We start from the raw sequence: 27,401 nt of genomic DNA on the forward strand, positions 1-27,401 counted from the left end.
TTATATAGAATAACATATATATTTACCGTTTACTTACCTACACATATTCATTTATTTCTATTTACAGTATTTACAAACAGTGCTTATTTACGTAGTATACATGCTTAGAAACATAATAGGTAGGTTCTTTAGACATCCGACATTTTAATAAGGCAGTAGATATAATAACTATAAATACCTACGCTAATTTCTTAACTATTTACATACATAAAGGCACAGCTATCACAAAGCATAAATTTATTAAATTACGAGGTAGTTTAACAGTGATAACAAAAATGACAATATAATATAGGAAATAACCTATTTATTAAGTTATGCTCTTACAATGTTATCATTAATATCAAAATAGGAAACTATCATTAACAACAAATAAGTATTTAGCAAAAATATCATACTTTTATTTATTTATTAAAATTGCTAGTTGTTCCCGCTTTATTTCTAACAAGTTTATCAACCTTCACCAAGAAGTGCGCTTATAGTGAAGCTTTTAACTCTACGACATGGCGCTGGGGCTGTAGGGGGGGAAGGTATTCTTGGTACTGGGGCGGGAAGGGCTGGACTCCAAGATGCCATGAAGGGATTGGACGCATTGGGCCAAATGCCCAACGGCATTGGCATATGTAATGGATGCATGTATGGAAGTTCAGGAGGGTAGAAAGCTGGCGGGCTGGTGCTATCGCGCGTTGTTTGTCGGATAAGTGGGGCTGGCGATTCAACTAATGGCGGAGACCGAGGCGACGAAGAACGCAAGCTTCCTTCTTCTGAGCAAGAAGACGCGGCATCTGAACATGCGCGCTTTGGCTCCGGAGACTCGGTTGCCGTGTCCGAATTACTGGGATCACTGTCCGCGTTTTTTCTCTTACATTTTGATTGGCCGCAAGCACGGAAACCTTTTGCGAATGGGTTGTTGTCGATCTTCAATTTCGTGATCCGGTCGTTCTGTGGACAAGGAAAAAATTTTATTAGATAATTGCGACAAAACACAAAGGCGTACACAGTTCATTAAGATTTTATTAATGTTATTGAGTCATTATTTCAAAACCAAAAAAGAAAATCTTTTTTTGCTCGTACCTATACGCGGCACGATTCTGTCATTATTTTGATTGCATGTTACGGTGAATTTATTTTTCTCGTTGTTTAGTGGTATTCGTAGAAAATTTACAAGTATGTGTGAGCATTATTTAGATAATTTCGTGCGTTGAGACGAGATATTTGGAATTCTGTTTGAAAAAACCCGTTTTATAGCGTAAAATCATTATTGCAAGTGGCACCTATCTGGGTTAGAAAGCGATATTTTTATTTTTACTATTTCACTATGACTTCTTTTTCGTCATAATTGTATGATTTTTTCCCTTGTCGATAAGCGGATTAAGGTTGTCAGTATCGACACACAGTAGGATCCATCTTATCTCATTGGGATGGCAATTTAAACATCCGTTTCCGTATACACGTCGTTAATAGCTTGTAAAGGATAATTGTTGCACATGTGTGGTTTGGCGACAGGCCAATTAGCATGGCATGCTGCATGTCGCCGATGTCGGCCGCCCGGAGCGGGCGCTAGCGACGGCGCCGGGCGCGGGCGTAGTCGTGCCGTGACGAAATACGATATGCAAACTTGTACATATGTCACGGTATGGAAGAGATTTTTTAGGGAAAAATTTCTTAGGTGACTATTTTTATTAGGTACTTATATACTGGCGCATTTCCTTGCTGTGACTATAGTCAAAAGCGCCTAGGAAACATTTAAAATATAATACTGCCCTCAAATGTACACATGAATGAACGCTCAAGACTCAAATAATCACTCTTCTAATACGGGTGCTCTCTCACGTACTCCCAGCGACATTCTACCTCACAAACGTATTTGGTAATTAGAGTATACTTTAGATAACCGTAAAACTTGTATGCACGTTGTAAATTTGGCACTTAGGGTTATCTACCGGAATCTTGACCGCAAACAGTCCCGTCGCGTCGCGCAGAGTCACTTGTAAATGATTGTTTGCACGAGTCGATAAGGCGGCGCCGGCGGGTGCCGTTTGCTCATAGCACTACCAGATAACCGCGCAGCTAGCCGATAGCGAGGAGTGCTAAAAGCCTGTTATTAGCTCACTAGAGTGCACTTCTCGGCGGCTAGCTGAAGTATCAGCAGCCGGGCGCCGCCCCCGCTCCGCCCTGTCGCCCGTGACGTCACGCGACAACCAGTCGCTCGCTTTTTGCGTGAATATTTCATATTTGCGACTGTCGCCAGTTTTTTCGGAAATGTATAATTAGGGTCTGTGTAAATTTAGTTTAGTTATCGGGTGCAAACGGCTGAATTATCGATGATTTACAAACATTCGATGTCTCGACTTCAATATGGATATTTACGAGTCGCCCCAGTGGGCAGTGAGCACGCTATTGCGGCTGCACCGTCTGCCACCTAGTTACGCTGGCCAACAGTCGGCCGGGATCACAAAGGGCATTTTCTAATTCGTCGGTAATTCGTAACAATACGTTTGGCGGCGTGTGTTCGTTTATGCGAGGATAATGCGCAACGATACGTCGCCGGCCATTGTCCACGGCGCAGTCCCGTTAGTTGGACAATTCTGGGATTATCCTACAAAGCTGCCGGTCCGTAATTGTAATTATAAATGGACGCGAGAAGCTCTTCGCGCCTCGTTGCAGTCAACATTAAATACGCCGCTGGAGCAAAGAAGCCGCCTCGACCTAATTACTGAACGATGGATTATGCAAGAAAACGACACGGTGCGCTGGACAACAAAGATGCAGACGTGGGGTAAGAAAACAAACAGCGGGAGGGCTGCTGCCTGCTAGGGGAGGACATATTAGGTATATTGTACACAAGAAAATTTGTATAAACTTATTAAATCAATGAGCCACCAATTTTGGTTAGGTAGGTAGGTAATCTCATGCAGGGGAAAAAGAAGTTTTTAAATTCACATGTCAACGAATAACGTGATTATCGACTTGAGCTATCAATAAAGTTCAATCAATTTTGGTATAATATTTCATTTTTCGTGCCGAATTCATAAACAGTTAAAATTTAAGGCAACCCTAAATGATGCACTTAAAATTGACTGCAATCCCGATGAATCATAAAATACAGAAGCTGCCATCAACAATGGCCGTGTTAAAACAATTGTTCATTATCAGCACAGAGAGCACCGTTGAAGCGTAACTGTATCTTTTCACTAATATCGCACTTCTCAACCTCGATCTCGAACAATACGGAACTATGCACAAACATACCGCTAGACCTTTAAATTAGTTCCTTTTGTTTTCCAAATCTGCCGATGACCACTCATCGGCGTCATATTTTTTGCTGATACGGTAAAAGCCGTGGCGCCTGAGGCAAAAAATCTCCCTATCATAAGTGCGAATTGTGAATACATTCTGAGAAACGTACTACGTTTTCGAGGAACCCGTAAAATTAGATCGTATCGAAGTTTGTAAGGCGTTTCCAATCTAGATATCGTTATTGGGGAATACGTCGCAATCGTTGATAGCACGAAACTTTTATGACTTTTACCTCAAGTTAAGGTAATTTGCATTCCTACACTTGTGATGAAAATATGGATCGCTTGTTAAAAGCTGAATTTATCTAATTTTATTTTCTCTAATTTGAACTCATTTAAAGTTGGTATCTGGATAACTTTACCCACATAACTATAGATTGCATAAAATGAGACAATCAAACATAATTGAAACACTTATTACGACTGGCATAATCATTGAAATTATTACAATTTACTGGCCATTATAACACATAAAAACATGAGTTAAAAGAGGCCAATTGCATATTCTAGTTGCACGCTTTAGTCACAAAATTTAGGTAGCTAACTGTTTCTACGCGCCATTGGGTCCACAAAAACACTCGTATTTCCTGAAGGTAATTGTTTCAGAGTTCAAACCCGTTCGGGTACGTGAGTTTATTTCATTGGGCTTGTATGAAATGTAACCGGCCCTACGAATTACGATACGTGATGAATTAACTCCATGTCGATATTTTTTTAAGAGTAAATATTATATCGTAGTGTAATTAACAATTTGCACTTAGATTTTGATATCTGTAATTAGACTGACTATAACACGCAATAAAACACACGTATAATTAATAAAAATTTAATTAACTCCCACTAATAATAACTCAAAAGAACCCGACAGACTGCTATGATTGCAGTTCATCCTAGCTCAAAGGACCTATTCATCCTCATTTCGTAGTGTAGAGCTTTGTCCCTTACGTCCTATCAACGCAACTCGCAAAGAACATTTAATAATAAATTTTACAAATAGTAATAGTTGAAATTGTCATTGACCGACTCCTATGAAAACAGTTCATCCTAATTCCTAGCTCAAAAGACCGTGTACCTATCCATCCTCATTTCGAAGTAGTGTAGAAATTTGTCCCTTTGTGTACTCATACTGTCAACGCAACTCACAAACTAATAGGAATTTTTTAAATTATCATCGACCGACACCTATAGTTCATCCTACCTCAAAAGTACCAATCCATCCTCATTACGAAGTGTAGAGCGTTGTTCCTTACCTCATCTTGTCAATACAACTCACAAGAACATTTTAAAATAATTTTTTCAAATAATTATAGTTCAAATGCTAATATTTACCTGATAAGCAGTAACAGCAATGAACTCAGTCTCCGGGAAGGAGAAGGAAGCGTGAGGCGCGCCCCACGCCAGCGCGGCGGCGTCGCGCGCGCGCACTACCAGCACACGTGGCCGGTATTTGTGCATCGATGTTAGGACCATCTGTAAAGAGGGTTAGATTAGTAGGTAATTGTAATAAATAGTATCACTACATAGTATAAAACAAAGTAGCTTTCGTTGTCTGTTTGTCCCTATGTATGCTTAAATCTTTAAAACCACGCAACGGATTTAAATGCATTTTTTTAATAGATAGAGTAGTTTTTGATTAAGGTTTTAGTTGAGGTAATATAATTTATTTGATTTTAGACAAAACGGGCGAATCCGTGGATAGCTAGTCTTCAATAAAATATATTTACAAGAATGTTATTGCTATTGTATTAAGAGTATAACTGTTAGAATATGTACATAATATCTAACCAACTTATTGAACTATTTTCCTGTTAGGCCAAATTTAAAATAATAATATCTACTGTTGGACATTTTATTAATCAATTATCATAAGATAAAAAAATTACTTCAACAAATGCGCCTACAATTATCAGCTTATTAAGTTAATGTAATAATAAATTAACAACACGTTGTTCATACAGTTTGACAAAAAATCAACAATGTGCGTATAACGCAAAAAAAGTAATCGCAACCCTTGCTAATTTTACCAGACGATAATTAAAAAATACAATGTGTTTTCGCATACATTGTAAGCTGTAACAGATACTCGGTAAAAAAGTTAGCGACAGTCGGCGCGCTAGCTTACTGTGGTACTTCAAGCCAACTGCAACGCTACCTGCGCGCTGCGGGCGCCAAAACCACTTCAAGCGGAAAGGGTTCTGTTTTCTATTTTCACTCGCATATACACTTTTTATAAAACTTTCTAGTTTTTTGGCTACTGTACGCTTCTGAAATATGATAGTCCTTTTAAAAGTTCCCCCTTTATGCATTGCTACAGTGCAGCCCTTATTTTTAGAGTCTGTACTTCTTATAATTTAATTTGGACAAAAACTTAACATACGTTAATTGTAAAGGCTAGCTATCAATAAATGTTAAGACCTTTATTGATTGCAAGCATTTGCTACTGCTTTTTGTAATCGATTGTCTTATTATTTATTTTCAGAAACTATAGACAATGCGAGTCATTAAATTACATCTCAAACATTTATCTGAATGGGTTTTAATTATAAGTAATTAGGTAATTGACGGGCAGTTAACGTGTCCATTTTCGAGAAATTAAACAGAAAATAACAAGTGATGCAAAAAGTGTCATTTGAAACAAATTTCAGAACGATCAAGGGACACGTGTCGCTTCACAGAACGAGATAACTTTGTCTAGACGCCATGCGAGGTTTTTGTAGCTGCCGAACATGGACAAATGCTAAAGCCTTAATGCACATATTTACCACATTCTGCGAGAGTGTTAATAGGAAATTAACTCTATATGGTATTCAATATGCAACATTGGCGAACGTTATCTCGTATTGGTTAACTCGAAATAAGCAGATGCGTGAAATGCCCTAAATGGATATACAATGCACATACAAGCGGCCTACTGTATATATAGAAAACTAGAATAATTGACTTTGTCATTGTTGTTGGCATTTAAATAAATGTTTAAAGTAATTAGACTTGTGACCACCTTTGCTCGTGTAAAAAACGGGACGGAATACCTATCCGGAGGACGCTGAAAAAATACAATGCGCATGACACGTTTACAAAGATAAATATTTATCACTATGCTGGTAATTATTTATTTAGTATTATTAAGTCAGGACGAACAGTTTCGTTTTTATTATAAATTCTAAAAGCATGTACGTGACACTTCTTCAAGCACGCAGCAATTATATTAATATAATAGAGACGTATCTACAATTTAACTACTAACTGGTATTTATATTGTTTCAATTTTCAATTTGTCAACATAATGAACATATGTATTATGAAAATATTAATTTTATCGATGGAAGGTACGTACCTAGAAGAACATAATTAAAATAGGTCTGCGCCTAATTACGGCAAGTCTTGACAACTAAGAATTGAGTAACAGAAATTACACATCGCCGAATTCTGTCGGCGCGGTCGCGGGCGGCTCCCGAGGCAGGCTCTTTAAAGTCTGCATAACATCATACATTCGAGTAGCTCTACGACATTCACTAATACATTTTCCGAGTAACGATGAAGATAAAATATTTGTACCATTTTTATGTCTCTAAAAAGGTGGATGTAATGTGTCGTGTAGGTAACATTCATCATTGTGTTTTTGTCGAAGCACTAATTAAAGTAATTGTGGCAGTTAAATGTAATGCAATTAAACCTAATAAAGAAAACCTTAAAATTAACCTTATCTCTGATTAAGCTTCGACGATGTTCTCGTTCGCCGATGCTTTTTATCACATTTAGCTAATTACTCGGTGTATCTTATGTTTTATCGATGTAATTTCATCCGTGAGAATTATCTGGAAGTCACATTATTGCATTCGTAGAAATTCGGGGTACTGCACCTTGTTGCGAACTTAACGTGCGCTACAATTTAAGAATCAACTTTTAATTCGTTTTGTTTACACGTTTTGTGTTTCATTAATTGTATGCTGATTAAGTTTTCTCTTTAATTTATATTAATTGAACGTGTTTCGTACGTAATTATAACAAATGAGGTTAATTAACAGTTCATTGTTAAGTTCGGTTTAATAATAATTGAGCTTTTTATTTTATGTGACAATACCTACATACCTATACGTTGTCGTGACTAATTATTTATCTGCCTGGTTAGTAGGAAAGGAGGAAAACATTATTTTTATGTATATTTTTTTTAATTTTTAATTTTAATAACTTTATAAAATCGTGAGATAGATATAATCTGCGTACGTGGTGCGCGAGGTGGATAGCGCGGGGCACGACGATTGACAGACATATTAACGTTTCTTCACGTTTCCATCCTCGTCCATCAAACGGACATGCGTTCAATCAAGTACGATTGAAGTTTCTGATAAAATTATATTTTTTAGCGTGTCCCTTTGGTATTTGTGGAATTGGGATTTCTAGTTTGTTTTAAGTGTAAAGTTGTAAAAAAAAAATGTGTACTTAGTAGTTTCTTTTTCGAAATAATTTAATCAGAAATTTTTTGCCACTGAAAGCCGTGTGTAGTAAAACGAAATGTGTATAAAAACTAGGTTCAATATTTATTTCTGTAAACAAAATTAGTTGCGATAAAAAGCGTGTTATAGGCCTCTAATGGTTGCTCTATATAATTAGCCGTGCAAGATGTTATAAGATAAAATATTGAAGGGGAACACCGTAAAACATGTAATTTCCCCCGGATTGACACGGGCCGCGTCCCGTCGTAACCACACTGATTGCTTGTAGCGATAATATTTAATGTGTCGAACAAACATCCCTTCATTTTTTCAGATAAGGGGTTGCTTTCTAGAGGGTAAACGACGATTTATTTTTAAAAATCTTTGAGTCACTACTTTTTATTTTATTAGTTCTTAAACTAAGAAAGTTCTAAGTTATATTGCTGTTTTGTTTTAAGGCAAATTGTTTGATGTATTCAAAGAACTATTTCCTAATAACAAGACAATTCGTTTAGCAAACAGCATTACAATTTACGAGTGGTCTATTGCGTGAGAATTAGATAGTCAACATTCCGTTTTCCAATTACTAAACAATTTAAACTCCTCCACGACACGATAACAGTAATCTTTTCTGTGTAACATATTAAAGGTTGGCTTAATCCGAGCCGTAATTAGGGAAACGGTATACAAAGAGTTTGTGGGGTAAGAACTCTTTGATGTAGAGTTAAAAAATCGCAAACAATGCGGCTAGTGGAAGAAGAATGGGACCCTTTTTATTACAGGTGGCGAAATCTCAAGTGCGCAAGCGAAGCGTATATTTCCATGTGAATGGTGAAGCTCCTTGTGTCTCGGTAAGTCGGTAGCAGTCCCATTGTTGTGGCGGACTAAAGACGCCGCCCGGAGTGCGCTTGACAACGTATCATAAAACATAGAAAGGTTAATATCGGCCTGTACTGTGAATTGTACTAGTTTCCATAGATGATTATTTTCTTTAGAGATAGAGAGAGAGAGGAAAGTTGCAGTTTCCTGCGTTTAGATAGATGCCTTTTTTCAATATCATTGCAATTAGTCAAGTAAAACTGCAGAATTAATTAATTATACCATTATCCACTTGATAAACTGTGACTTATATTCTTTATTAAAAGTTGTGTTTTGCAATTTAAAAGTGTTATTAAATTTGTTTAATTTATGAAAACGCCATAAACTTGTTTAATTTAATTTACGTTTTAATTATAACCCTTTAGGTATACAAAACTATAACATGTTGATCTAGATAATACAGGGTATGCAATGTTTTTGACATATCTTCATTTATCATCCAAGGTATCGACTCAACGAAGCGTATAAAGTTTTTGTCCTGACCCATCATAATACTGTCTATTCAGTTACAACATGCTACTTATTAGCCATGAAAATAAATTTGTTCCAATATTATAATATTTGGCTCTAGTTAATGATAAATGGTGTTTGTTATTTATAGGATATGTAGGTTTTATTCTTACTAGTTAAGTACTTAGGTAGGTTTTTGTTTTTGCAAGGTAACTAAATTCTCTTCATTGTTGGAATGTTAGTTCTATAAATACTAAATTAATGCAAATATGTATGATACAAATAACGCCCATTACTTCTTGTGCCCTTTTATTGTTTCTTACGACTGCATAGTACCTATATAAAATGTATTTTAAATGGCAAAATTGGTATGTCACAATGGAAGGGAAAAAATAATTTATTCATAACATTTTTTGTCACTATCGTATAAGTAACTTACATACTTATTAAAAGAGTAAAGATGCATTTTCTTTGCTCATTATTCAAAGCTCTATATCGTTTGTATTATTTTGATTCTTCCACGTATTACTTTAGAGTTCAAAACTGGTGTATGTTTAGGTTTTGATAGATGTGCTTGGGAAGGCGTATCCCGTAAAGAATGTGGAAGTCACGACTCAAGTTGGTACAATTCAGATGTTTTTATTTCGACGTAACTATGTTAAAGTCGCTGCATACGACCAAGACAAATTGAATACTTATAATTAGCTAAAAGATATTTTGTTTTTATAATTTTATAAATATTTTACTGTATTTGCGCATCTGTTTAAATAACTGTTAGGTATGCCCTTTAGTTTTATATTGAGAAAAAAATGAAATATTACAAGTTTAAACATAACTTTTTAGGTTGTTTTGCTTCCTCTTAAACTATTTGCTAATGAATGCATAATTATCATATTACTTATACAGAAATAAAAAAAAACTTACATGTCCCTGTGCGTCCATGGTATTATTCGTCAGCTTAAGTTTGCTGAAGGATATGGGGTTGGCTGTCCAATGATGTCCTGGGGCTGGGGAGTCAGGGTGCAGCATCAGGCGCCTTGGGGACTGGGGTTCAGCACCGCCAGCCGCCGCCCACGCGCCGCCCGCCCAGCGCCAGCGGCGGCGACCCACGAGGGACAGCTCTAGGAGCACGCAGTACTCCTCCCGGGGGTCCAGGCCGTTGAGGGCCACGCGGAGGGATGGGAACATGCGTCTGAAAATATACTCTTCCATTAGATATGTGTACACTGTACATGCATTTTTTAATTAGATATGTGTTTATAATTGTTTACAATGTTGGAATAGATGGTAGATGGTTAGTTCATTTTGCCAACATTCTTTTAAGGCAGTTGAAATGTTCGTATGCATATAATTTTTTTATTATTTTCTGTAAAGAAGAAGTAGGTAGGTAAGTGTACAATGTACTAGCTGTAAAAAAGTTTATACCCAGTTGTATAATGGAATGAAAAGGTGTATTAAATATTTAAATTTTTTGAACAAGTGAATAAAGGTAGTTATCTACTCATTTGCATTTTTATATACCTACTACAAGAAAAAAAGATGCGATGTATGGAACGGATATAACTACCTACCTACATAACCCGTCTTTTATTATTTCATAAAACATGCCTTTAATGAAATGGGAAATCGTTAAAATATTATGAATTATATTTAAAACGAATAGTGCGGCGTTTTTATTTCAACATAACGCGTATAAATTAAGTACTAGTTCTATAACGTATTCGTATTTCGGGTGACATTCCTTTCCACCTTTGAATAAACAAAATAAAATTAAAACAAGCACTTAACAGTCAATAAAAGATAACTTTGTACGGCGTAAAGTTGACCGCGGTCGGACAAAGAAGACGATAATAAAATTACGGCGGCTATAAGGTGATAGGGGGGACAATGGGCACTCTGTGGGTTTTATCGTGATTATAAAAGCATGTGATCGGAGTAAAAGTGTTGGTGAACGAGCTTTTGGCACCCGTTGGGGTTGAAATGTCATGGCGCCGGCCGCTGATAGCGACCCGACGCCCAATATAACTAATCGGTTCAATTTTATTGACAAATTGTATTTGTTTCAGCTGTGCAATGATGAAGATCATAACAGTATATTTGACAAAGTAAAGAAAATGAGACTGAATAATATAGGTAGATATTACGTAAAAACACTTCGAAATATTTGGACAGATAGTATTGTGCTGATTTTTTTATGCATCGACCTGAAGACGAATAACAGACGATCATTAGATCTATCATTCAATAGTATAATTTCACCGAAAAGCAAAATCAAGTTTAACAGCACTTAGTCTTAATGGTACATAGCTGATTACACGGCATGATCCATCTAATTCACCACATTCCTTATCACTGGCCAGGCTCTGGCCATCAGTCATAACACTGGTATCAGGCGGCCGCCGGGCGCGCTAATGCATTGCTGATAACGCGCCAACACAGTCACAATTAACAGAGCACTAAATTAGCTTCCATTTAAACTTTACGACGCCGGCTACTGCCTTACGTTTGTACGGATAGACGACAAGAATCGATACGATTTTATATTGATCGGTTTTTTGTAGGTACGTACTTTCAGGTAGGTAAAGGTAGGTTTTTTTTCTTTACCAAGATGAGCATATAAACGGTTTGGTCACATCATATTGATAATTGATTTTCATTTAGAAAAGAAAAAAACAGTTTACTGTAGTTATGTTTAATATTTAAGAAAGGGCTAATGAATCCAAATATCCATTCCTGTCTTAAACCCGAAGTAATACCAAACATACATTAACATGTTACATTTAAAGGTACACGATGTAAAGCTTCTAACTTATACATGGACAATATTGACAGACGTCCCTCCATCAAATACAAACGCACAAACCAAACACAAATATGTACACACAATACTTGCAGGTATCGACGATCATGTTGACCGTACATCGACAAATCCCTGTGCTACCGTACGACGCTCTTATCACGCCACGTCACTTATCGAGGCTTTGAGGACGCCGACAAAGGTGACGATCGACGTGCAATTTATGCGAAAACCCCCATGAGCTTCTTTAAAAGCCTATTACAGTCCGTTGCAGAAAATACCTCTTTAAAGCCGTTAAGATACCCTTAATGCACGCAACACTGTCGGATTTTGCGGCTCGTCAATTCAATTCGATACTTGCACTCAGATTCTCAGCCGCTATTAGCTAATTAAATGTGATAATAACCGGCATCGGAATCCTCTTTATAAAATTCAACGAACATATCGGTAATCCAAGAAGCGATTACGAGATTCTTTCAAACATTATTTACAGCGCAGACATTTTTTGAGATATTCGAAGGTTTAAAGTTTATTGTTTCGACGATGTTTTACACTGAGCAACAGTTATGATCGTGAAACATAAATTATCCGACTTTCATTTCATTATGGTATCGGTAATAAAAGCGTCGTTTTAATTTCTGAATTAACGATACTGTAACAATCATAAATGTAATGTCCGAATACGTTCCGTTTAACGATACTGCTTATACAGCGATGCAAATGAAATAAGGAGACTATAAAAACGAATCGCCATAAAAGGCATTCGAGGGCGCGCTAAGCCGCGATGACTCCGCCGGTGGGAAGGGACTTAGTGGAATACAATGGGACCACCAAAATCGCGTTGAATAAAGTTAAGAGTGGGTCGTAAATCGGTAACAACTTGCCAATTGCCGCACGGAGGCGCTAACAGCGCGGGAAGAAACACATCCGCTCTCGCATCCGCACTCGAAATATTAAACGAACCGCGATTTTCTGTCGTATCCGCTCAGTATATATACATTCGATTGTAAAAATCCCATTCACAAAAGTAAACAAAACTATTTGTTCCCATTAAAATATATAATGGGGCATTTGTCTTTCCGCTGCGTCAAATTTCTGGTATCTTCGTCACATGAGCAGTCAAGCACGTAATCGATAATGCGTCTGTACAGTTACAAATGAGCTACTGAATACTGTCTTTGATGCATCGTCCAGAGCGCAGTCATAAACAGACGCATCCCGAACCTACCCCACAGGGTTAATTATCTTTACAACTGATTTCACGAGTATTTTATCGTCAAGTTCAATGTTAAGACGCATTGCGCTCGTTAATGGGACAGGCGAGCGTTGTTCTGTGTGCATCTGTTGTTTTCTAAAAAGATTTAACACTTGTTTCGAGAGGCTAAGCAGAAGAATGTGTGTTTAAGCCGCGTAGTCGCGCTCATTAGCGCTCATACGAGAGGTCCAGCCGGTTTTTTCCGTCCGCCCAGATGTGAGCCTGGGTAAACAACTAAACACTCCTCCTCCATTGTGTGGGTGTATAAAAAATCGGACACCTGGATGTGTCAAAATGTTCACTCGGCCCGTAAGCCGCCGTGAGAATCGCAGCGAGCTTTACGGACCGTGTTTTGATAGTGGTTAACATTACAGCGTTATAGTGATGTTGAGTGTTGACATAATACCGCCATGTAAAGTCTTGCTTTTTATATTATTATTATGCGACGAATTGAAAAGTTAATAATATAATAAAATAAAATATGTTGACCTTTTACGATATAAAAACGATAAATGTAATCACTCATTTACGAAGTTGAATTTTATCGACAAATCAACTTTCAAAAGTTTGATACGCATAAATGTTTTAATTGCTACAATATGAAATAGTACGGCCACGTGCTTCATGTGGGTACCTACTCTGAGCTGAGTTACTATTAATTATGAGTCTTACGTAACCACACGAGCGAATTGATTACCAGTATATTGTTGTTTCAGTTATGTGCGATGTTAATACGCGTTGTTAATGAATCAGTAAACAGTGAACTTATACATCAATAGACCTGTCTATACCGTATACGAGACTATAAAGGGTGGTTCACACGGATTGTTCGATGTATTTTTTAACTCTATCCAAATATTTTTATAAAACAAACATCGCTATTTAACACAAAAAGCGAATCCACTCCATATGTTGCGAGCGGTCTGCAAATAGAGTTCACTTCGAGAGTCGTTCTCAACAATACAAATAAACCAATTTGGGTCCGACAGCAAAAAAGTCTCGGAACGATTCTGACCGAGTAACTCGGTATTAGCATATTGATGGGAACCTATCTGTCGTCCTTTGTTTAAAATCAGCGACAGCGCCTTCAATCATAACGATCGTGACAAAAAGTTTATTTTATTTTTATCGACCTGTTTTTGTTGCAACCTGCGGCTGCAGGTGGCAAACAGAATATAGGTATGTCATTTGTATTCGATTGTTTCAAACGTTTTTGCTCTATCGATTAACTTAGATGGGTTGTAAACATGTTATAGGACAGAAAATTATAAGATAACGGAATATTTTTTTAATGAAAGGAAAAACTACAGAATAGTAAGTATGTGATCAATTGGTTTTGATGAGTTATTCCAACCTGTTCCATTTATAGTTTATACCTACATACCTATAATCCATACTAATATTATAAATGCGAAAGTAACTCTGTCTGTCTGTTACTCAATCACGCCTTAACTACTGAACTAATTTGCATGAAATTTGGTATAGAGATATTTTGATATCCGAGAAAGGACATAGGATAGGTTTTATCCCGGAAATCCTACGGGAACGGGTTTTTCTTTGAAAACGCGGGCAAAGCCGCGGGCGGAAAGCTAGTATAATATAAACGAAGTTAGCTTGCAGAACGAATTCATACACAACACTATTTGTCGTAGTTATAAGGTTCAAAGGTAGTTAAATTTGAATGATGAGCGGCCGTCGTAGGGCGTGCGAAGGAGACAATGCCTCCCCGCCGCGCGCACCTGCGTGACATGTTTATGCGCCTATCGCCAAATTTACAACTACCCCAAACACCGCCACTTGCGGAAATCGACACAACCGACCAGCCGGCGCCCTTTGCGCTTTAAATTAACCTGATCCAATTACGCCAAATCGACATTGCCAAATCAACCTTAAAAGCACCGCAAGCAATCAAAAACTTATTCAAGTTTCACCGATATTACAATTCAAAAACAATAAAATTTGTAAATAAAATTAAGCTTTTGAACGCTATTTCATGAATCGGTAATTACAACATAATCTTAAATCTTATTTTATCATTTACCCGTAAATCGGTATCGATGCGTTCGCCACATAAAATTTACATAAGCGATGCGTATAATGTTCGGCGCCGTGGCGCGGGCGGTAGAGTTGCACAAAGCGCATTTGTAAATTGCAACGAAACCGGCTCGCAATCTTTCAGTAATTTAGTTGACAGTTAGTGCGGGACCGCCGGGCGTAGGACAAAGCTTATCTCGCCGCCGCATCTAGAGTCTATTATGCGCCTTTTGACGCCGTCCAATGCGGACAACAGATCGTTAAGATAATAATCAATACAACCATCTAGCCTGTTTTTGATCACTTAAATTAAATACGATTCGTATGTAAGGTTACCGCCTCTATTTGATGTTAATATGGATGTGCTATTTACATAACGTTGTCTGTGTGAATGTGTACTACATGCGACCATATATGAACCTACGTACAGGATACATTTCAAGCGACATTAAAAGTGCGACACTCATGAATAATAAACACTAAGATACATTATGTGTCAATTTTGTCGAGCTACACCTACTTTCGAACGCGAGTTCCGGTGCTTATATAAAGCTTTTTTATCTCGTTCATTAGTTGATAAAATAATGGATATAAAATATGAAACGGATAAAAATGATACGTACGGTGACGCAGGGTCGGTGGCAGCCATCGTTAGCTGCCGTCCGCGCATAAATCACACCGTTTTATGAGAGCTCCCAATTTTTTAACTCGCAAGTTAATGAAATGCGAGCGCAGTATGGGATCCGGCTAGCGACATTAAAAACGACAAACCATAAGGACGGACAGTTTCTAATTATAATCCTGTCAAAGCTGCGATATAAGAAAGAATTGATGATCACCTGTATGCGGTGATTTTTATCTAACACGGTGATCTTAAAGATAGTAGCTAGATTTTTTTCTCTATAAATTTTAATTGATAATTGACATATTGTGCTATGATGTTATGAATGTTTAGGTTGGTCCATTTCAATGAAACCTGTTTATGTTTTGATTTAGGTAATGCAATCGGACTATGATCAAAGTTATAAAGATCTCTAAGAACATCTAGTTAGCCGCGTAAATGACTTTCAGAATCATACGGACTTTCGCTAATAGTCGCAAAGAAAGATCCATCAAGTGCAGGATCTTCGCTCGCCGTACCGTGATGCCGCAATACCTAGAAGCATCTTTGTGAAATGCGAACTAATTACAAACGTATGCACCGATAGCAGGGTTCATTATTCATAACATCTTGGAAGTGAACGGCCGCGGCGCCTGTATTTTAGGAAGCTTTTCGAGGAAGAGATACAGTCGCGAATTAAAGTCGCAGGAGGGCTCTGAGGGGCCGACAAAGAGGCCGCCGCACGCGAACCGCACTCGATTCACAATTAAGCCAGTGTGTGTTAATTGGTATTAATTCGGTGTGTGTGGCGCAAGTGCCTGTCGACAGAGTATGATTCCCGATAGTTTATGAGCGTCTAAGAGATCAAAATATACCGCCAATCAAAACGATGTAAATCTTTTGTTTTGACATCATAGAAATAGTGAACTTAATCAAATTTTGGTTATGATTATATCTGATAGCTTTGTTAGAAGCATAAGAATAAAATAAATGTCAAAATTAAACTGCTGAAGCGATTTAACAAACGAGCAAATGTAATAATGAAACAATGTTTTAACGGAGACAAATTGTATTTGGTACAAGTGGCATGTTTAGCAAAAAGCACAGCGTGTGAGACATGATGTGAAAATATTTTATTTTTTGTCCGTTCGCTGATCGCTTACCCCAAACGTTTGTCATCAGACTATTATACGAGGAATCGCGCCAAGGCTGCGTAATGTGTTGAGCTCAAACGCGCCGCGCCCTGTCACAGCAATTAGTGGATGGGTTGCGACATCATACTCCGTGCTATTGACATTGAACCGATGTTACATATTTCAAAGAAATGCGCTCGTACGTTGTACCACGTACGACTATGCGGACTACGCGTACACCACGTAAAAGGCGTAATTCTGACCACCTTTTCGTATCGATAATTGACTATCTTCTTTAACGCATTTGTATAGTAATTGCATCTGCAAATGCAGCGCCTTTAATTACTGTCGTAAACTTGTTATTGTTTTAAGTCGTTTAGCGTTTATGAACAATATAATACAGTGTTAATTTTCACATTGCTAAATAATCACAATACAATTTAGAGATGACACATTGACATCAGATATTCATACGTACTTCATCGTCGTATTCTAAGATTGAGTAGGTACAGAACACGAAAAGAAGATACATACTTGTTGTTTCCAAATACATACATATTTTATTTTTTAGATTATTTATCATAATTTACATTTGTTTAAATTAAGGTACTAGATATTACAAATGCTTCTTTCAGAAGATAGATCGTTTGTATAACAGTGAACTAACATAGCTGTTGTAACAGTGGTAGCGTATAGTAGGCTCAAGTGCGCTTGATGTTTGTTTCCCATTATTTGGGCGCTAAGATCATATTCCATATAAGTCGTAAACATTTATGTCACGCTCGTGTACATCTCGACTTATCACGAACGGTATTCTCACAAACGAGTGGGTTACAACGACACCCATGTGACACTTTTATTTAAAAATCGTGCTGTACGTTCACCCATTTCTGGACTTTCCAGCAAGGGATTGCTTCATAGTTGTCTTGGTTTATGAAATGATTTTAAGCATTGTGGTCAAGGAGTAAGGTTGATAGTTGATTGTTGGTTGGTAAAGGGTGGGAAGGCTTGTCGGTTTCAGTAGCACAGTAACTGATACAGATCGTGGCGTGATGTCGCGATGCTCGCTGATGGTATCTGCGCACGCGTGGTGGTCCCGACTGTACTAAGGGAATTACATGCTTTGTTTGTAAGAACATTGTTTGGGTGCATTGTTTACATCTTTTTTGAGCTGCATAGCAAATTAGATGCTACACTGTTTATAAGTGGGTACCTACAAAGTATCCGTGTCTTAAATTAAATTTCATTACGATGCGATATAGCAAGGGAAATTGTGGTAGTTGTTCTTTCAGTTTATTTGGAAAGAAAATTCAAACGTTTTACAATATTTTTATTTAAATATCCAACGCAGTTACACTTTAAGATTACTGTGATTTTAACAACTAAAGATGTTTTGAAGTTTAATTGAAATAAATGTATATACCTATAAAATGTCCTGCAAAAAATGTCAAACAGATTCTCCACTGAGTAAGCAAAAATCAATAAATACAGCAGATAGTAATATCTTAATTCCCAAGTCAGCATTTGTAGTATGATGGAGAGCGGCGCCACGACACACTACATAGCATCGTGAACCACACGGGATAAGATCTTGGTCTATGTGATGGGAGAAGTGTACAGTTGACAAATACTACCATCACTTGAAAATATTACGAACATTACGACTTTTTGCTTCATTTTTTAGACTATTATATTTTTTATGAGTGTTAATTTTACATACAAAACGCAATAACGCTTTTAATGTTAATTCAGCGAAAGATTCAGAGCGAAAAAATTTAACAACTCAGAATATCCGTATGTAAAACTTTACAATTTTGTTAGGTACATTAATTTTGTAATTGAGGTCTTACAATAATACCTATGCATATTTTTAAAAGAGTGACAGATAAATTTTTCTGCCACCACTACCGCGGTACGTGTCCAAATTTTAATGACTCCGTGACACGTCGCGCACCCACTCCTGTCTAATGACGTTATTCTGGGGAATATGGACATGTACAACAATATGGACACGTATAAACATTCAAATTACTTTAACGATTCTGTAGCGTTAAGGCGTATTCTGGAAATTAATTCATTAGTGGAGTTGAGATCATTTTGTGTATCAAATATCAAATGGGTTGATCTTATTGATTTGAATTCACTTTTATTTTATGAATTTGAAATTCCTTTTTTTATTTTTTTACTATTCTCTACAATGACCTATTATACTGGCACTTACCTGAGTTTTTTCTTGCCAAAATAGAGAGCGGGTAACGTATCTAGCACTTTTATATATCATAGATTCTCTAACATTACGTAGGTACTTACTTAGATTAAAAAAGGATTTAAATTGTGATTCCTTTAAAGTTCCAAAGAAGATTGCATTCAATGATTCAAATTTCAAATAAAAAGTTCTTCCTAACCATTAATTAGTTCATTAGCAAAATTACACGCGCTGTCCTCAATCCTCTAAATCGTCTACTAAGAAAAACGTAAATCGTTTTATTCGAGCGTACCTATTACATGTCGTTAGCGAATGATCGTCTCGGAATCCGTGAGAATCCCGAACTTCCACGTAACATGGGTTAAACGCTTGTATCGAGAGATACCGATCTAACCGGGCTGCCCGTTGGCGCCATAAAAACAAAACACACGACCACTTTCTTCCTTAAATTATTCAAAGAATTTACCAATGATATTATATATAGAAACAAGAGGTAGATACGTTACCAACGCACCAAAACGTAAACCGTGAATTGGTCCTAATTGGGACCAGTGGAATCAGTCAGATTGTGACTTGTGACAGCGAACGCACATGCTGATATAAACGTTAAAATTATCAATAATGCCTTCTTGTGTGTTCAGAAAGTGCACAAATTACGATAGTAAAATAAAGAAAGATAGAGGAATATCATATCACAGGTAAATGTATTAAAATATTATAATTTTAGAGCAAAAATAACAATTTGCAATTATTAATGAATGACACTTGCTTGACACTTGTATTGAAATAATGAAAGGGATAAAACTTTGCTTCAATCACTAGTATGACAAAGCTAGCGCACACTGTGTTCAAAGATTATCATGCAGATACGATTATTGAAAATAGAACGGCTATTTTATTAATTTCGATTTGGGTAAATACTTGATTATTTTTATATTTAAATCCACACAGTGCATGTAATTAACAAATATATCTATTTATTATATACAATGAAATCGTGATGGCAAAAATGTTTGTTTGCAAAAATGATGTTGAATATACGTATACATTAAAGAAAAGATTATCGCTACTGACGAAAAATGCTATTTGCTTTTCTGTAAATAGCTATTGAACATACATTTTATTTGTGTTTTAGATAAAAAAGGCTTATACTTCATCCTTTCTTTTATTTCATACTTTTTTTCATCTAGGCACCACTATTATTATATCCTACAAGTTGGAGTGATGACCTTGTACGGGTTCCGGGAACTGCCTTGAAACGAATAGCGTAAGATCGGTCCGTATGGAGTTCTATAAGGAGGACTATGCTCAGCAGTGGGTGTTTATCGGGTGAAATGATGATGACCGAAAACGAACACCACAGCTAGTAATAAATGCTTAATACAGTTATATCTCCAAAAAAGTTTTTTTCATTTTAATACAACTTCATAATAATAATTAAATAGTAAATGAAATTGTCACATTTGTTTACGTGTGCAGGAAACGTAACATCTATAACATTGAACCTTCTGTGTCGTTAGTCTATGCCAATTGCCATGGCAACTATTTGTTTATTTATATTTAATTGGTGAATTCTTGTGACTTTTGCTTACACCTGCGCGGAAGTGACAAACTATCTTTGTCTTTTTTGTTTATATCATTTTATTAGAGCCATCTCTCTTATACAGTCTGTCAATGTAATAAATTAAGTGAAATGAAACTTGTATTTGTGTGTGCCTGACACTGCATAGGAAGCATTTTTTTTGGATATCTTGTGAGTATATAACGTATCTATACATAAAATATCATTGGAATTTACGACGTTTCCACTGACAAAAATGTTATAACCTAATGAGAAATTATCATCAGGGACCGAACTAGCAAAAAATGAATCAAGCGCCGCTTGAATATGACGCGGACCACATTTTTTAGTTCTAAATTCAATTTGTTGTTCACATATTTCTTTTTTACATCAATCGATTGTTTTAGGCGCAGGAGCGTGATGACAATGCGATTTCGAAATTCTTGTCAATATTTTTTGGATAAAAATCAGTGAACGTTGTACACGGCTGCGTGTGTTAAAATAACAGTTTTGTCACTGTATTTAATGGAAGGAATGTACGTCGGTTTTGTTCCAAATCTCGACCCTGATCGGGGAGGGTTCGCTTTCCCGAGGGACATTGCGATATGATCATTCAGTGGCGACGACTGCGCGGCGCGTGCTTCAGATTCCTGCCCCTTCTATACGGAATTATCAATTACTTACAATGACGGTACGCTTTTTGTCCTAACGACAAACTTACGTCATCTAAGCCTTTATTACACTAAACGGTCACAATCAATTTGAAGTCACACAAACAACTTCGTTTTACGGATATTAGGATTTTATAGTGATTGCGTGAAGTAAAATTAAGCAATTTAGCCTTTATGAACACTCGAGATCATGCGTCCAACAGGTTTTTTAAGATTGTTATCTGTCTATGTTTAAAACATTATTTTTATCTTCATTTTAGATGTAAGCAGTTGATCCAATAAGAATCGTTTTATTTTTAAAGGGGAAGATTACCTACTACTCATGTGGCACTCGAGGATAAATGCCATTTAATTCGAATCAAGCTTGACTGCGAAAAGTCCTATTAATATGTCAGAGGAAAGAGCAAGGAAATGTCGGCTGTCAATTTTTCAGGAGACAGTGAAGAGTGACGAGTGGTATTGAGCGTTTGAGAGCTGGCTGTCATAATCTGATTATTAGTGCTGCATGCGCTGGGCGGGGCGCGCGGCGGGCGGCCGACGGCGCTGCAGGAGGTCGGCGCCCGCACGCCTCTCGCTCGCACCGGCCGGCCGTTCGCCGAGCGCGACAGGGACAGCACCTAGCCCACGCAGCAAGCAGGCGACAAACGACCCATGGTAAAACAAAAGGAATGCTGGAGGAGACGCTTTGAGGCGCCGGCGCCGAACCCCGCGCTCTAATCACCCATTTTAATTACGACACAGATCGAATCAATTAATCGGTATTTATGTTAAGACAAGCGCCGGGAACGTACGCTATGAATGTGGATTCGTGGATGCGATCTCCCAGATACGATCACGTATCTTCCAAATCTCATAAACTTCGTAGTCAGCTATAAAAATTAAGATGATTGAAGCGGTGCCGACTTGTAGTGTGTAGTGAAGACTGTACTTAGTGACTGGCGACTGAGATTTCTCGATGACGTTAAAGAACGTAACATCTCAGACATTTTTAATTATAACTTATGATTTTTTTAAGCGAATTTGGGCGCGCCCTTCCCATCGAATAACACGAGAATAAATAACGAGTTTTTATATTGTCTGTTTGTTTTTAAAATGGCGGGAGGTCCGCGCGACGACACGCGAGCGTTCTGCGCCGGCGCGCCTCGCCCATTTGTCATATTTTGTTTTGTCGAAAAAAAAAAAAACTATTCTAAGCAGCATTTGTTTGTTTGTTCGACGATTATTGAGGGTTTGTATTATCTCTGATATTAGACAGATGGAACATGTTACAGTTTTGTGGTATATTATTGCAGACATGATTATTTGTGTAGACGAAACAGGTCATATTAGATTATCCAAATAAACTTATACCAACATAAATTTTAGTTCACTTTTAGGAAAGTTTATGTACTTTTTATTGGGCTATGAAATTAGGTTACTGCATTTTTAAAACAACCGTTTTGTTTATAGAGTGTTGTTAAAATTTACAAACTTATTAGGGCAAATTGTTTACTGAACTTTATTGCAGCATAAATCACTTAGAACAAACATAGTTTTGAACAATTCTTTTGATTGGTGGTTCCTCAGCCTTGTGGTGCAATTGTATGCTGTGTTAATTTACACCGATGCAGGTGGGAACATTGAGGAGCGTTCTGTATAATATATAGGAGCGCGCATGGCCGCTGCATCGGCAGGTGTTAACTCTGCCTATGTACAAAATGCGTTGCACAAACGAACCGCCCAAATTTCATTGTTTGCGCTTTCTATTTACGCCTCGAACTTTATCCCCTCTATAGAAATTTATTTGAACAACATCTAAAAGCACGAAGTGAGAGCCCAATTTAAAAAGTTTTTCACTTAATACGAATGCGTGAGCTTAGAAACGAAATAACTCAATTTGGTGGCGTGCAACTAGCGTTCAATAAGAATATGTTGAATATTTTTGACCCATTTCGATCCGTGGCGCCACGAGCGGCGCCGGCGCGCCCCCGGCTCACGGGATCATTAATACAAAACAAACAAAAGTGACCTCTGGACCGGCGCGGGCAGTTAACGAGATTCACGAATAAAGCGGTAAATTATCGAAATTCTGGCATCCAGCGCGGTGGTCCGCCGGCAGCGGTTTAGAAAAAACGTGTAGAAGATGACAGGAGCTAAGACGAGAGGGGCTAATTACGGGAAAAAAGGCGATCCACGCGACGTGGCAACAGCGCAATGCCGGTACACCGGGCGCGCATTTGCGCTATTCAATTGCAAAAACCGCTACAGTTTTTCTGAGCTCATTTAATTAGCCCACCGCCGTTGTTACGGCACATCTCTGCGGTGATTACTGCCTGATAATTACTGAACAAATTGATTTTAATGTGCACGATAAATGTGTTATCGACCGCGTTTGTCACGGTCAGGGTTATGCGCAAATATCGCCGGCAAGTCGACGGGCGGAGCGTAATGGGCCTCCCGAGAGCAGGAAACGTCGGAGGCGCCGAGATCGCCACAACTGTGTAATTTCTTGGCTTCGCATTATCGATGAAAAAAAATAATTGTAGGGGTACAGTCGTAAAGCAAACAAGCTTATAATAAGGTGTAATTTGTGCTCGACCATTTAGAGAAATGCACAAATTGCCGTCGAGGCAGATGTTTGTTTTGTCTATGATGGAGGTCCGGCCGTACTCCCAAATTGTCCGTTAACAAGCCCCGCGTCAGATTCGGCAGCCCTAATGGCTTTTCGTTAAGTTTTTGTTGTTATTTTCAAATGAATGGCGGATAACCAACATGTTTTGGGATTGGGCTGGAGACTGCGACATGACAGCTGCTTTGTATGATTGCTTTTCTTTCATTTTTCAAAATTATTAAAATTATGCGGATATGCAATCATTTCGTTCTTTTTGTTGCGTGTGGTATTCATAAATTTTTAGTTTATTGAAGGCAGATTTTTAAACGTCATCGGATATTGGTAGATTGAGATTTGAGCCATTAGTCTAATAAGATACCTCTACAAAAAATTGAAATATATTTTAGAATACTCAAAAAAATCTAAAATTTTACTTGATTTAAATAATTCCAAACAAATTATTGGAGTGTATAACTCGTGTTAGACGTTTCTAACAAGGTGGGTAACTACCTACTTACTTACTTATTTTTATAATTTTCTATACTTAGCTTTACAATAAAATCTATTAAAAGAAATCAAAGCAGGAACTTACCGTCCACCCTTAGTTATGATCATTTCGGTTCCAATGTCATGAAACCTCCTCCAAAGTTCACCGTTGAGCAAGCGCGCATCGCACGCGGGCGGCTCTGCGTCCGCGCCTATTCTATGCTCTGCAATAAATAAATAAAATTAATAAGTAAATAACAGCAAAAAATATTTTAAATATACATACATTAATATTATGTATATTTCAAAGAAACAAAATACTATAAAACAATCATAAATACAGCGTATAATATTAATTTTTATCGCCGAAAACAATCTCAAAAAAGCTTCATTATTTATATTTTTATAAACTTTAATTTAATTAAATAAGAATCATCTGCTTGAGTAAATACACAACAACAACCTGTATTATTAAAATAACCTGATCATTCAATTATTGACTTGCATTATAAATTAATTTATAAGCGACTAATAATTATAATTAATTAGAATTGCATTAAGTACCGGGAATAATACAATTACATAATTTATATCGTCGGAGGAGTACGTAAATGGTTACATATTTTGTAATTATAATCACGCGGTGCGTTTGATCTTTGATTCACGTAGGAAGCAATCAAATACAAATATTAAACGACTGCCAATTCCGTCGGGCATTGCGGTACAAATCGATAGCCTTGAGTTTACAACTTTTAACTTACGGTATTTTGCGATGGAGAGAATTTTGAGTGACGTAATTTCTAAATAACGTATTTTTTTTGAAGTGATAAATTAATTAAAGCATATAATAAATACGAAAGTTTCATTTGGCGAAATTATAAACATTTTAAAAGCGAAAAATTGGAAAAGAATTTATTTAGTTTTCAATTTACACATTAGCACTCTGCTTTCAATATGTTTTAATAATATTGCAATAAAGTGTGGAATTACTTCTAGAAATTACTAATCAACATTTTAATAGATAAATATTATTTTAACTGCTTTAATAAATCATGCTTCCTACGAAATCTTTTAATATAAAAATTTAGGTAGGACAGCTACCTTTCAAAAATTCTTCATAATACCTATATTTTCTTATTTATACAAGCGTTGCAATAATTTATATTTAAATCACAAATATATTTGCGAAGTTTATATAAAATATTTTTGTTATGAACTTTATATTTATTTAGGATTTATGTTTATTACCAAGTATCATATTGCTATGGCTGAATTCTGCAATTTATACGACGTTTTATTTTTTCAAGTTGGAACGGTGATCTGTTGGATTCACGTATATGGCTTTATTAATGTAGGTATACCTACCTACCTCGTTTCAAAAAATACCTTTAGGACCTCAACAGTTATATAAATAATTTGACCAATTCTATAGGTTGTCAACGTTCAGATGTTTTTATTTCAAAAATATTAATACAAAATTATATTTATTGTGTAGGATTATTATTCGATTTTCTTTCTTTTTATAATATATTATGAATGGATTTATGAATATCAATTTTTATTGAACTAATAAAGTGTTCTATGACAAATATATAATAGCAATAAAAAGATAATTACTAATATAATTTATAAGAATGAGTAAAAACCCTTTGAATTGACTGCATTGTTATTCAAAAATTTTTCGTGCCGTCTGCTGAATATGCTTTTTGTTTATTATAATTATTGTAGGTTATTATTGTCAAGAATAATTTTAACTGATTTGGTGAAATCATAAAAATAAAGGTAAGGTAAAATTAAATAAATATGACACGTAAAACACATCTAGCGCGCAATAAATAAGACATCAACGCGCTCTGAGCACAACTGCATTTTTTATTTCATGATATTATCATACATTATAATGTGAATATCTCATTCAGAATCTAGCCTTTGCACAAGCCTTTATTTCTATAGTTCTAAGAATCAATTTAAATTATTCTTTGAGACCTTGTATACCTATATTAAGTACTTAGTTGTTCTGTAGACACAACCCTACAATTTAAAAATGGAAGTTTCAACTAGCATAAACAATTATTAAGTTCTTATACAATCATTAAATAATTATACGACATAGTGACCTTATTCAAACATAGGCTTAACTGATTATATTACATTACCTTTATAAAAAAGTATTGAATATATTATTAACATAGAAATGTTGTTATTAATACCCATACTACAAGGTACTATTTATGTTACAATATACCTATTAGTATACAGTACCTACCTACATTAATATCGATTTAACTTAAACCATTAAGCGTAAATGAAAAAGTAATTAGGTCTTTATTTGTTTGAGAATGAGACAGAAGATTCATTCAATGGTCAAATGTGAAAAGTATTTCACGAATAAATTAATTCAATTATGTACATATTTTTTATTATATGTTTTTATTCGTTGCCCATGTATGATTAATGATTATGTATCAATTTACAAACTACCCTCAATATCCTACAGTAAGAATAGAGCACTGCCTCTCTTAGGTGTGCAAAAAATGTTTTCTTTAATACCTATTATAAACAAGCAGTACGATGCATAAATGATTAAAAAATAACAGTTATAAAAAGTAGACGAAACTTCAAAGTTTAAGAAAAATAATCGATTATCTAATGAGGAAAAAATGTTACAGAAAATATAGCCTCAATTGAAAGATATTATCATCTATCTATACCTAGGTAGGTACCTATAATTCATAGTAAATAGTTAATTGAGTGACTTACGCAAACCACTCAACGAAGCAGCGTGCAGCATTTGCTGCCTCAGCAGATATTCACTGAAATGGGCCTGATCCATCATCATTTTGTACAATAATATCAATTAATAGTGTCACCAAAAAGCACTTCACTATAACATTTCCCGTCAAATAAAGAGTAGTTCAAACAGTTTCAGTATTAAAAACACAAAAATCACTATAGCAAAACACGTTCAAATGTCCGTTAGGCAATGAACAGCAATCATTAGATGCGTGA

General features: G+C 36.3%; 1 protein-coding gene across 1 annotated transcript; it reads right to left on the bottom strand.

The window, feature by feature from the left end:
- On the bottom strand, positions 1-27,401 carry LOC123691459 (T-box transcription factor TBX6-like). Its single transcript, XM_045635861.1, has 5 exons — positions 27,153-27,401; positions 24,499-24,616; positions 9,983-10,250; positions 4,626-4,766; positions 1-939 (listed from the first exon to the last, which is right to left on the bottom strand). The coding sequence occupies exons 1-5, from the start codon at positions 27,229-27,231 to the stop codon at positions 451-453; spliced, it is 1,095 nt and encodes a 364-aa protein (XP_045491817.1). The 5' UTR covers positions 27,232-27,401; the 3' UTR covers positions 1-450.

Source organism: Colias croceus, chromosome 4, assembly GCF_905220415.1.
Source record: "Colias croceus chromosome 4, ilColCroc2.1".
Classification (NCBI taxonomy): Eukaryota; Metazoa; Arthropoda; class Insecta; order Lepidoptera; family Pieridae; genus Colias; species Colias croceus.

Bases quoted from the DNA above. Each gene is read 5' to 3' on its own strand.
- LOC123691459 (XM_045635861.1), bottom strand. From the start codon at position 27,231: ATGATGATGGATCAGGCCCATTTCAGTGAATATCTGCTGAGGCAGCAA. The intron at 10,251-24,498 runs GTAAGTTCCTGC...GTATATTTTCAG, and splicing joins ATCATAACTAAGGGTGGACG to ACGCATGTTCCCATCCCTCC. The intron at 940-4,625 runs GTAAATATTAGC...CCTTGTCCACAG, and splicing joins TTGCTGTTACTGCTTATCAG to AACGACCGGATCACGAAATT.